The 12800-nt window shown below is 43.6% G+C and overlaps 1 protein-coding gene across 1 annotated transcript in view; it reads left to right on the forward strand.

Moving 5' to 3' along the window:
* The first annotated feature begins 2715 nt into the window (after positions 1 to 2715).
* The window catches only part of ACYP2 (acylphosphatase 2), a 219756-nt gene continuing 209671 nt past the window's right edge, over positions 2716 to 12800 (forward strand). The window contains exon 1 of the mRNA XM_088478068.1: positions 2716 to 2854. Within this exon, the coding sequence (XP_088334194.1) occupies positions 2740 to 2854 (115 nt within the window). The 5' untranslated portion in view covers positions 2716 to 2739. The remainder of the gene's footprint in view (positions 2855 to 12800) is intronic.

A 12800-nucleotide genomic window follows, 5' to 3' on the forward strand; every position in this document is an offset into this window, starting at 1 on the left:
CCGGTACCAGGGCCGGTTCTAGACCTTGTGGCGCTCAGAGCGAAAGTTTCCGTTAGAGCCCCCTGTCCCCTGTAAAAAAAAAAAAACTAAATAGGACTCTTTTAGGGTTTCACTCTAGGGGGCATGTCCTACGGAGAGGTAGTAGGTGACAGGGAGAGGCAGTGAGTGACAGGAAGATGCAGCCTGGTATGGTCTTGGCTAGATGCGGCCGTGGAGCTGAGATGACTTGGCTGGCTGTGGCCTGTGGCCAGTAAAATGTGGTGCGGCCGTTGGGCCTAGTAGCAGCCTTGAGGGTTGGAAGTGCCTTAGCTGGCTGTGGCCTGTGGGCCTTAAGATGAGATGCGGCCTTTGGGCCGTGTAGCAGCCTTGAGGGCTGGAAGTGCCTTGACTGGCTGAAGTGTTGCCTGTGCCGCCGGGTTTACAAAGGCGTGAGTACGCTGGCATGCAAACTGAGGACGCTGGAGTGCGGCCTATGCCGCCGGGTTGACACAAGCAGCTGATGCTGGAGTGCGGCCTGTGCCGCATGGTTGACACAAACGTGAGTACGCTGGCTTGCGTACTGAGAATGATGGAGTGCGGACTGTGCCGTCTGGATGACACAAACGGCAGACAGATGGAATGCGAACCGTGCCACCCAAATGACACAAACGGCAGGTATACAAGACAGACAGGAGGCGTGGATACTCGACTGGATTACAGGAGACAATGCCAGAACCAGAAACACGTGAAACGCTATCACCAGCATCGGTGCAGCGTTCACAGCAGAAGGACATAGATGCAGGAGCCAATCCGGATCGACCCCAGAATGATGGACAGGAGGTAGGAGTTTCAGCGAACGCTTGCCCGGTGTTCGCTTTGCACATCATTCGCAGTGCGGCGGCTTGTGACAACATGGCATTGGACATGCCCATTCACTGGCACTAGGCACACTGTGGTATAATTGTGAGTGTTTGTAATTTGAATCTACCAGAATTAATGTTTTACAAGTAGACAACAATGGCAACGTGTAGCTATTGTAAACTGATGGTGACCCAACCTACCATGGCTGCAGGGGTGTAACTAGGTATTTGAAGGTCCTATAGCAAAAATTTGTAAGGGCCTCTATGTACCACCCAATGGTGAAAAATGTATCTAACACATGTAACTTTGACAAAGAAGATGAGCTTCCCCCAGCTCTGGGCCCCATAGCAGTTGCACCTCTTGCACCTATGGTAGTTACTCCAATGCATGGCTGGATATGGGAGGTTGTAGACGTTAGAGCTTGTTAGCTGTAAAAATAAATGTAAAAATATCTGTGTGTGTTGCATAATCATGAATGGTCAGTAGATGGCAGTAGCTCATCAGTAAAAAAATACATTATGATAGATTTAGTCTGACATGTCAGTAGCCAGCAGTGTAAAATAACAATGATGTAATAACATATGCTGCTTATATGACTGTGAATCTGATATTTACAGTACATTAATGTATCCTCTGGGATGTTTGCTGTATGCATATATTTTGTTCTGTTTAAATTTTTTGGCATTTCAGTAATGGATAAATTCATTTACCACCTTGTTATTACCTCAATTGTTCAGTCAGAGGGACCTTTCATTTCACCCAGTGGAGCATATTATCTAGTACCCGATAAGTATAACTTATTATTGCAGCTATTTGCGGCAATTACAAATTAATGATCCCTCTCCCGGTAACGTTTGCGGAAAGTAGCCTATAGGCGTTAGCTACCAGGGGGCCAAGCTAGGTAAGTTTGGCCAGAAAAGAGCCGCTATAGGTTTCTATATAGGCTACTTTTTATTTGTGGGTACTCCTCAAAAATTGGTGTTTTCGGGGGATATCCGGCAAATAATTATTGACAAATAGGCCCCATTGTCTCCACACAGAGAGATGACAGCCATATTGAAGACTGCATCAATATTTATAATAAAGAGCCAGTGACACATGTGTGGTAGCCATTTTGTTCACTCAATCAATAGTCATGGGAAAAGAACCTTTCAATTCATTAGAAATTATGGATATCACAGAGGCGGCCATTTTGAAGCATGAACCAATATATATAAAAAAATTGGGGGCCCTCTAAATATCACTGTAAAATGTCATGCATAAACATAGTCACTGGCAGCACAGATATTGGGGTTGCTCAAGCACCTACCACACCCAATAAATTGGCTGCTAGGTGAACCAGTATATTCAAGACAATGCAACCTACCAATTCACTAGAAAACAGAACATTGCTTTGTTGCCTACGCCCCAGGAATATCATTAATTTCATTCCCATAAATTTTGGTAGGTTGCATTCTTAAAAAAAATATTGATTTATCCAAACAAAATGGCCGTACAATAATAGCGGTCCGTTCAGATTGTGAGGAATTGAAATATAATTCAGAAAATCAATTGTAAACAATAAAGTTTTCTTCAAAAGATTGCACTATGTAATATGAATCAATATAATCCAGTTAGAAAACATTTATATTGGAAAAAAAATAAACTTGTAGAACCCAGGTGTTGGTGAAAGGTATATTTTACAATGTGGCATGTAAATTAATTTTGAGAAGTTTAGTATTGCTGATTATAAATGTTGCCCCATTTTAGGACTGTCTGTCACTGCAACAGTTAAGCAGAGCAAACGCCCAGCTGGTCACGGGTCTGGCTGCTGTGTAATGCTCCTTCTGGTTGGCTTGTCGCTGCATCGTGACACCTGTAAAATGAGATGTCAGACCGTGGAGCTCAGCAGCTGCCTCAATGCGTACAGCCTTTATCCTGGTGCTCGTTTTTACTTTTACGATCATGTCTGGCCTAGCCAAAGCTGCAAACTGTCTGAAATCTGTAGATTATGAAGTTTTTGGCTCTGTTCAGGGTAGGTGGGAATTTTTATTTTTTTTTCACTTCATTTTTTATTTTTGAAGTGCCAAGCTTTGCATGCTGAACAAATTAGGAAGAGTCATCCAAGGTCTAAACATAGATCATGTAGGGAGCTTTGCAGACTGAAAACAGAAAGGCATGGTATCATTTGTGCGTTTGCATTGTCCATCTTTACTGACTTCTGTATTTAAACATGCAACCATCAGGCCTTGCGTGCACTAATGCAGACTCACGCAAACTATGTTTTTACTGCCGTTTTCACAATACATTTTGAATGGTGCTCAGCAGGAGCGTTTCTTGAGAGGAGGGGGCCCGTGTGCAGTCTCCGACACGGGCCCCCTCCTCTCTGCCCGGCAGCCGGCAGCATACTAAGCTGTGCGTGGCCAGCGCCGGAGTTATAGACTCTGGGCACTAGAGTGCGCCCAGAGTCTATAGACTATGTGCAGGTCACCGGTAAAATGGCCATGGTGGCCATTTTTCCTGTACTGCGCATGCACAAACGACGGGAAAATGGCCGCAGCAGCCATTTTCCAGTTGTTTTTTCAGCACCGGACCCCCGCGCTGACGTAGAGGTAAGTAACCATATGGGTGCATGGTGTGCGGTGCGGGGACCCCCTGGACCCAGGGGCACGTGTGCTCTGCACACATTGCACCCATTATATATACGCCCCTGGTGCCTTTTAGGAAATAAGAAATTGTAAACACTTCTATTAACGTTTATGGTGGGAGCGGGTCCTAATTACCTGGGCCCACGCTTCTTTATAGGGTTCGGCGGGAGCAGAGTGGTATTAAGGGCCATATGGTTTTGGGTCTGAAAATGTTCAAAGGTCTATACCTAAAAGGGGAGGAGCTGTGACCAGTGCAGTGTGGGTGTGGCCAGAGCCATGTGGGCGTGTGTGCACCTCATACACCAGAAGTGGCCAAACTGGTCCTCAAGAAACTGTAACATGATTTCCAGACCACTTGTCCATCTATAGAATGTGTCAGTTAGGAATGAATGCATCTTTTAAAATGTGATAGTAATGACTACACCTGTGTACCAGAAAGGTGATCTAGAAAAGGTGAACTGTTAGGGTTCCTCGAGGACTGGGGTGGCTACCTCTACCATATACTATCAGCCTCACTGTCTCCCTAAAAACATAAAAAAAGAAAAAAATTATAATTTTGTGAGAAAACTAGAAAATCGATTTTAATACTTAAAATGTATGGCTGACTGTGTGACCAGCTAGGCATCTGGTCATCATCATGCTGATGATGGGCCTATTTTTATACAGAGGCCTGGAGTTGTAGCTCCATCCGTGCCATTGTTATTCTGGCCCTGACCGTTTTGTAGAGAACTGTCAGTTATCCACTGTACTGTATCTGCTGATATAATATGTCACAATGTGAGCTATGCTTATTTTAACAGAGAAATTATATATTTGAAAATAAGATAGATAGATAGATAGTGTGATAAGGTCGGGGTAGCGGGTCCCTCTCCTGGGGTAGATGGACACCACCTTACACACAGCAGCCAGGAACAGCACTCCAGTTGTGGATTTTCGTGCAAGCTGGACGGTGCCAGTTTTTATTGTGCAATTTCAACAATCAAATAAACAAAACATAAAATAAACCCTAGCCCGGCTGGGCACTAACTAGACAGCAAGTTCCCTATCTAACAGAACACGAAACAAACTCCCCATCCATGGTACCTTCTGTTTTACAGCCAAGAGTGTCTCAGAGCAAGCTAACCTGCGGCCTGCTCTCCCTGGTATAAGACATTCAGCTACAACTGAACACAGCTGAAATCAGCCAGTTCCAGGTGTAAGCCCTGATGAGCCTGCTACCAGGCTGAAAGGCCCAAAACCTGGAGTGGCCTGTGGATGGAGCCCTCCCTCTCCTCATATCCACACCCCCAGGACCCAAACCGGCTTTTCCAAAAGCCGATACTCTAGTCTGTTTACAAAACAGACTTCTCCTGGGTTTTTTAGAACACATAGGCCAAAAACCTAGGACAAACGTACCTGCCATTGACCACTTTACCAGTGCTTGTATCACATATCCCCCCCTTTGTTTTGACCTGTGGGGCGGAACAACTGCAGCCCCCAAACAATGGACACGTGACAAAGCATCTGCATTGGCCAGCTGGCTTCCTGGCCTGTGTTCTACGGTAAATTTAAAGGTTTGTAATGCCAAGAACCATCTCGATATTCTCGCATTACTGTTCTTGTTTTCTGACATCCACTTCAGAAGGGCATGGTCAGTGATCAATCTGAACTTCCTTCCCACCAAGTAGTACCTGAGAGTCTTTAATGCCCACTTTATGGCCAATGCTTCTTTCTCGACCGTAGCATAGTTTCTTTCATGTACATTTAATTTCCGGCTTAAGAAGAAAATTGGGTGTTCTTCACCCTCTTTGCTTTGGGACAGGACCGCTCTGATGCCTACATCTGACGGATCAGTTTGTACAACAAACTCTCTGTCAAAATCAGGGGTCGTCAGAACTGGTTGGGTACATAACGCTATTTTTAACTCCTGGAAATCCTTCTCTGCTTCAGGACCCCATTCCACCATGACTTTCTGTTTGCCTTTGGAACGGTCAGTCAGTGGGACTGCAATGGTGGCAATATTGGGTATAAACCTCCTATAATACCCAGTGATCCCTAAAAAGGCTCTCACCTGCTTTCTTATTCAGGGGTCATGGCCAGTTTTGTATTGCCTCAAACTTATTGAGCTCTGGCTTTATCAAACCTCTGCCAATGGTGTACCCAAGATACTACACTTCTTCCGTTCCCAGACAACACTTTTTTGGGTTGGCTGTCAAACCTGCCTTATAGATGGAGTCCAACACTGCTTGTACTCTGGGCAAGTGAGACTGCCAATCAGGACTATGAATGACCACATCATCCAGATAAGCAGCAGCATACTGTCTCTGGGGCCTTAGAATCCTATCCATCATTCTTTGAAAGGTAGCAGGTGTCCCATGTAGCCCAAAGGGCAACATCTTGCATTGAAACAACCCCTCTGGTGCAGAAAAAGCTGTATTTTCTTTGGCATTCTCAGTTAACGGCACTTGCCAATACCCTTTGGTTAAGTCAAGAGTAGTTAAATATCTGGCTGTCCCCAGCCTTTCAATTAGTTTGTCCACCCTAGGCATAGGGTAGGCATCGAACTTTGACACACTGTTCAATTTCCGGAAGTCATTGCAGAATCGCACACTCCAGTCAGCTTTTGAAATTAGCACAATGGGACTTGACCACTCACTATGCGATTCTTCAATTACACCCAACTCTAAAATTTTTTACATTTCCTTCGACACTGATTCTCTTTGGGCTTCTGGTAACCTATAGGGCTTTAGGTTAACCTTAACCCCTGGGTCAGTGATTATGTCATGTTTAATGACTGTGGTTTTCCCTGGTAGATCAGAAAACAGCACCCTATTTCTGATCAGAAATTCCTTAACTTCCTGCTGTTGACTGGCTGACAGGGTTTTTGCCACTGTCACTTTGGGTACCATGGGCCCAGGGTTTACTGGAGGGGCTCGGACGGCTGAGAGTGCTGCTCTATCCTTCCAGGGTTTTATAAGATTTACATGGTAGATCTGTTCTAGCTTTCTGTCACAGCCCGCAACAGAGACTTCAGACTCAGACCCCGACACTTACCTTTGCGGGTCCTATCCCGCTGCGCATTCCGGCTCCCACGACGTGCAGCGCTGCCTGCTGTTTTCTCTGACGGTCCCGCTGTCTTCTCTCCTCCACGTCGGCCACAGATGGCCGCTCCGGCTCCAATACTTACATGCTGAAACATGCTGTTCTCTGGTCCATGGGCGCGGCCATCTTGGATTGCCCATGTGACACAATCTCCTCCAATGAACATCCAGCACTACCTATAAAAGGATCTCCACTTCTCCCAGCAAGTTGCCAGTGCAACAAGTCCCCTAGGTTAACTAGTGAGCCTCACTACTGCGCTCCGTAGTTTGTCGCGGCTCCAAGTAGCATCCGAGCTACCACCGTCTCCATATGGCTGCCCAGCCACTCCAAGTAGCGTCCAAGCTACCACTGTCTCCATAGGGCTACCTAGCCCCTCCAAGTAGCTTCCACGCTACCACCATCTCCATACGTTTATTCAGCCACTCCAAGTAGCGCCCGAGCTACCACCGTCACTCTACGGCTCCTTAGCCGCACCTAGCAGTCCGTGCTTCCACCATCCACTACATGGCTTTCCAGCCGCATCAAGCAACTCCCGTGCTATATCAATCCTCTACCAGTCTTCTGCATCCTCTCATGCGGAGGAACTTCATCAAACCTAGTCTCCCCCAGCGAGCATCCGAGCTAAGTAATACAGGTCCAAGGCCCAGCCCGGTAACACAGTCATAGAATCCCACGACTCTGACACTTTCTTTTCCACGGCTGGTAAACTTTATAATTGACCTGCCCCACTTTTTCTAAGATTTCAAAGGGTCCATGTCATTTAGCCAAAAGTTTACTTTCTACTGTGGGAACCAACACCAACACTCTGTCCCCAGAAGCAAAGTTGCGTAAGCAAGCATTGCGGTTGTATACCCTCTGCTGTGCCTGTTGGGCCTGTTCCAAGTGCTCCCTTACTATCGGCACCACAGCAGCAATTCTTTCTTGCATTTGAGAAACATGCTCAATAACTGTTTTATACGGACTGGACTGCCCCTCCCATGTCTCTTTGGCAATGTCAAGTAATCCCCTTGGATGTCTTCCGTACAATAAATCAGAAGGGGAAAACCCTTTGGAGGATTGGGGAACCTCTCTAATGGCCAACAGCAAATAAGGTAACAAGTTATCCCAATCTCTACCATCTTTGTCCACTACTTTCCTTAGCATGTATTTTAAAGTTTTATTAAACCTCTCCACTAACCCATCGGTCTGGGGATGGTACACAGATGTTCTTAACTGGCCAATTTTAAACAAGCGGCATAATTCATTCATGATTTTTGACATAAATGGGTACTTTGGTCAGTCAGGATCTCCTTAGGTATACCCAACCTGCTAAAGACATGGACTAATTCTCTAGCAATGGTCTTGGTTGACGTATTGTGTAATGGTATTGCTTCCGGGTGGGTAGCGTAATCCATTATCACCAGAATATATTGATGGCCCCGGTCAGATTTCATTAATGGCCCAACCTAATCCACAGCTATTCTTTCAAATGGAACCTCAATAATGGGTAATGAAACCAGGGGACTTTTGAAATGTGGCCTTGGAGCATGATACTGACATTCAGGGCAGGATGCACAATACTCAGATACCGCTTTATGGACCTCGGGCCAAAAAAAACCTCTGCACAATTCGCTGTCAGTTATCAACTGAGAACTGTCAGTTATCAACTGTATCTGCTGATATAAAATGTCACAATGTAAGGTATGCTTATTTTAACAGAAATTATATATTTGAAAATAATAGATAGCAATTGTGAAATGCAGGTAGGATATGATATATAACCTTAATAGGCTGATCGTGTGTCTTGCATTATAACTATTAGTTAGCAACTGTTACTATTAATATGCCTACTGACTGTGTGGTATAAGCTTATTTAAACCTAATAGATGATAGATAAATATGAGATAGATAACAATGGCAAAATGCATGCATGAGGTGATTTTTCAACTTGATATCCTGACCATGTGACATGCTTAGATCATAAACAGCCTTTGTGATGTCACTGGGCTTTGGTAGGAAGGTCACCATTTTTTAGAGAACTGTCAGTTATCAACTGTATCTGCTGATATGACATGTCACAATGTAAGGTATGCTAATTGTAACCTAAATGTGATACATAGATAGTTAAATAGATAGATAGAAATGCAGGTAGGATGTGATTTATAACCACAATAGGCTTATCATGTGACTTGCTATAGAACTATTAGTTAGCAACTGTTACTAATTAGCCTCAAATTAAATCTGAAAGTCTGCAGTTAAATCACATCTTGTTTGTTTCATTTCAAAGCCATTGTGGTGGTGAATAGAGGACAAAATATGAAAATTCTGTCAATGTCCCAATATTTATGGACCTGACTGTAGATAGATAGATTATAAAGAGGTAGATAATAATGGCAAAATGCATACATGAGGTGATATTTCATCTGAGTTTCCTGACCATGTGACATGTTAGATCATAAACAGCCTTTGTGATGTCACTAAGCTTTGGTAGAAAGGTCACCATTTTGTAGAGAGCTGTCAGTTATCAACTGTATCTGCTGATATATGTCACAATGTAAGGTTTGCTTATTTTAACAGAAATTATATATTTGAAAATAATACAGATAGATATGAGATAAATAGATAGATATGTGATAGATAGATAGATAGCAATTGTAAAATGCAGGTAGGATATGATTTATAACCACAGTAGGCTAACCATGTGACTTGCTATAGAACTATTAGTTAGCAACTGTTACTGTTAAAATGCCTACTGACTGTGTAGTGTAAGTTTATTGTAACTAGATACATAGATCGATAGATAACAATGGCAAAATGCATGCATGAGGTGATATTTCATCTGAGTATCCTGACCATGTGACATGCTTAGATCATAAACAGCCTTTGTGATGTCACCAAGCTTTGGTAGGAAGGTCACCATTTTTTAGAGAACTGTCAGTTATCAACTGTATCTGCTGATATGACATGTCACAGTGTAAGGTATGCTAATTGTAACCTAAATGTGATACATAGATAGTTAAATAGATAGATAGAAATGCAGGTAGGATGTGATTTATAACCACAATAGGCTTATCATGTGACTTGCTATAGAACTATTAGTTAGCAACTGTTACTGTTAAAATGCCTACTGACTGTAGTGTAAGTTTATTTTTAACCTGATAGATATGTGATAAATAAACAGACAGACAGATATGCTGATATGACATGTCACAATGTCAGGTATGCTTATTTTAACCTAAATGAGATAGATAGATAGATGGATAGATAGATAGGTAGATAGATAGATACATATGCAGGTAGGATGTGATTTATAACCACAATAGGCTGATCATGTGACTTGCTATAGAACTTAACAACTGTTAACTTAGCAACTGTTACTGTTAAAATGCCCACTGACTGTGTAGTGTAAGCTTATTTTAACCTAATATATAGAGTCAGGTCCATAAATATTGGGACATTGACAGAATTTTCAGATTTTGGCCTCTATTCACCACCACAATGGTTTTGAAATGAAACAAACAAGATGTGATTTAACTGCAGACTTTCAGATTTAATTTGAGGGTAATTACATCCAAATCGGGTGAACGGTGTAGGAATTACAACGGTTTCTATATGTGCCTCCCACTTTTTAAGGGGCCAAAAGTAATGGGACTAACAACTTGAAAGCTATTTCATGGACAGGTGTGGGCTATTCCCTCATTATTTCATTATCAATTAAGCAGGTAAAAGGTCTGGAGTTGATTCTAGGTGTGACATTTGTATTTGGAATCAGTTGCTGTCAACTCTCAATAAGAGATCCAAAGAGCTGTCACTATCAGTGAAGCAAGCCATCATTAGGCTGAAAAATCAAAACAAACCCATCAGAGAGATAGCAAAAACATTAGGTGTGGCCAAATCAACTGTTTGGAACATTCTTAAAAAGAAAGAACGCACCGGAGAGCTCAGCAACACCAAAAGACCTGGAAGACCACGGAAAACAACCGTGGTGGATGACAAAATAATTATTTCCCTGGTGAAGAAAAACCCCTTCACAACAGTTGGCCAAATCAAGAACACTCTCCAGGAGGTAGATGTATATGTGTCAAAGTCAACAATCAAGAGAAGACTTCACAAGAGTGAATATAGAGGGTTCACCACAAGATGCAAACCATTGGTGAGCCACAAAAACAGGAAGACCAGATTAGAGTTTGCCAAACAACATCTAAAAAAGCCATTACAGTTCTGGAACAACATCCTATTGACAGGTGAGACAAAGATCAACTTGTACCAGAGTGATGGGAAGAGAAGAGAAGGAAAGGAACTGCTCATGATCCAAAACATACCACCTCATCAGTGAAGCATGGTGGTGGTAGTGTCATGGCGTGGGCAAGTATGGCTGCCAATAGAACTGGTTCCCTTGTATTTATTGATGATGTGACTGCTGACAAAAGCAGCATAATGAATTCTGAAGTGTTTCAGGCAATATTATATGCTCATATTCAGTCAAATGCTTCAGAACTCATTGGACAGCGCTTCACAGTGCAGATGGACAATGACCCGAAGCATACTGCAGAAGCAACCAAAGACTTTTGTAAGGCTAAAAAGTGGAATGTTATGCAATGGCCAAGTCAATCCCCTGACCTGAATCCAATTGAGCATGCATTTCACTTGATGAAGACAAAACTGAAGGGAAAATGCCCCAAGAACAAGCAGGAACTGAAGACATTTGCAGTAGAGGCCTGGCAGTGCATCACCAGGGATGTAACCCAGTGTCTGGTGATGTCTATGCGTTTCAGACTTCAGGCTGTAATTGTCTGCAAAGGATTTGCAACAAAGTATTAAAAAGTGAAAGTTAGATTTAGGATTGTTTAGTTTGTCCCATTACTTTTGGCCCCTTAAAAAGTGGGAGGCACATATAGAAACCGTTGTAATTCCTACACCGTTCACCTGATTTGGATGTAATTAGCCTCAAATTAAATCTGAAAGTCTGCAGTTAAATCACATCTTGTTTGTTTCATTTCAAAGCCATTGTGGTGGTGAATAGAGGACAAAATAGCCTTAAAAAATTCTTTGGTTGCTTTTGCAATATGCTTCGGGTCATTGTCCATCTGCACTGTGAAGCACTGTCCAATGAGTTCTGAAGCATTTGACTGAATATGAGCATATAATATTGCCTGAAACACTTCAGAATTCATTATGCTGCTTTTGTCAGCAGTCACATCAATAAATACAAGGGAACCAGTTCCATTGGCAGCCATACTAGTCCACGCCATGACATTACCACCACCATGCTTCACTGATGAGGTGGTATGTTTTGGATCATGAGCAGTTCCTTTCCTTCTCTTCTCTTCCCATCACTCTGGTACAAGTTGATCTTTGTCTCATCTGTCAATAGGATGTTGTTCCAGAACTGTAATGGCTTTTTTAGATGTTGTTTGGCAAACTCTAATCTGGTCTTCCTGTTTTTGTGGCTCACCAATGGTTTGCATCTTGTGTTGAACACTCTATATTCACTCTTGTGAAGTCTTCTCTTGATTGTTGACTTTGACACATATATATCTACCTCCTGGAGAGTGTTCTTGATTTGGCCAACTGTTGTGAAGGGGTTTTTCTTCACCAGGGAAATAATGCAATGAAAACAGCTTTGGGCTCTATTTACTACAATCCGCATATTAAATGCGGATTGTAGTGTGATATTACCGAGTGAATTCGCATTGCGAATTCAGGCAATATCACAGGGATTTTCTATAAATCCCTTGCAGGGACAGAGCTTGCGATAAAGCTCTGTCCCTGCGGATCCCATCCGCACTCTAGTTGCGGTATTTTTGGAAAAAATACCGCGACTAAGAGCCCATGCATGCGCCGACCCACCATCGCTGCTTCCCCCCACCGATGCTAAGCCCCGCCCCTAAGCCCCGCCCCCGCGATTACGGACCCCCGCGACCCCCCCTCCCTTCATTACACTTACCTGCATCCTCCTGCCCTCCGGTGATCTTCTCCGGGCTTCCCGATCAGGTGATCTCCCATACTGCACTGGGGCCCGATCACCTGATGACCGGGCCCCAGTGCACTGTGGGAGACCAGCTGACCGGAGAGCAGCCATCACCGGAGGCCCGATCACCGGTCCCTGGATTCAGGTAAGTGCTGTAAAAAATAAAAAATAATGAAGCATTTTTTTTTCAATCAGCTTGCGGTCTGCATAGACCACATAGCTGATTACTGATACCGGCTCCCGGCTCTGCTCTCCCCGTTAGAGCAGAGTGGGAGCCCGGTAACCGGGGGAGACCCTGGATA

The sequence above is a fragment of the Taudactylus pleione genome, unplaced genomic scaffold, assembly GCF_031769625.1.
Source record: "Taudactylus pleione unplaced genomic scaffold, aTauple2 ptg000206l, whole genome shotgun sequence".
Classification (NCBI taxonomy): domain Eukaryota; kingdom Metazoa; phylum Chordata; class Amphibia; order Anura; family Myobatrachidae; genus Taudactylus; species Taudactylus pleione.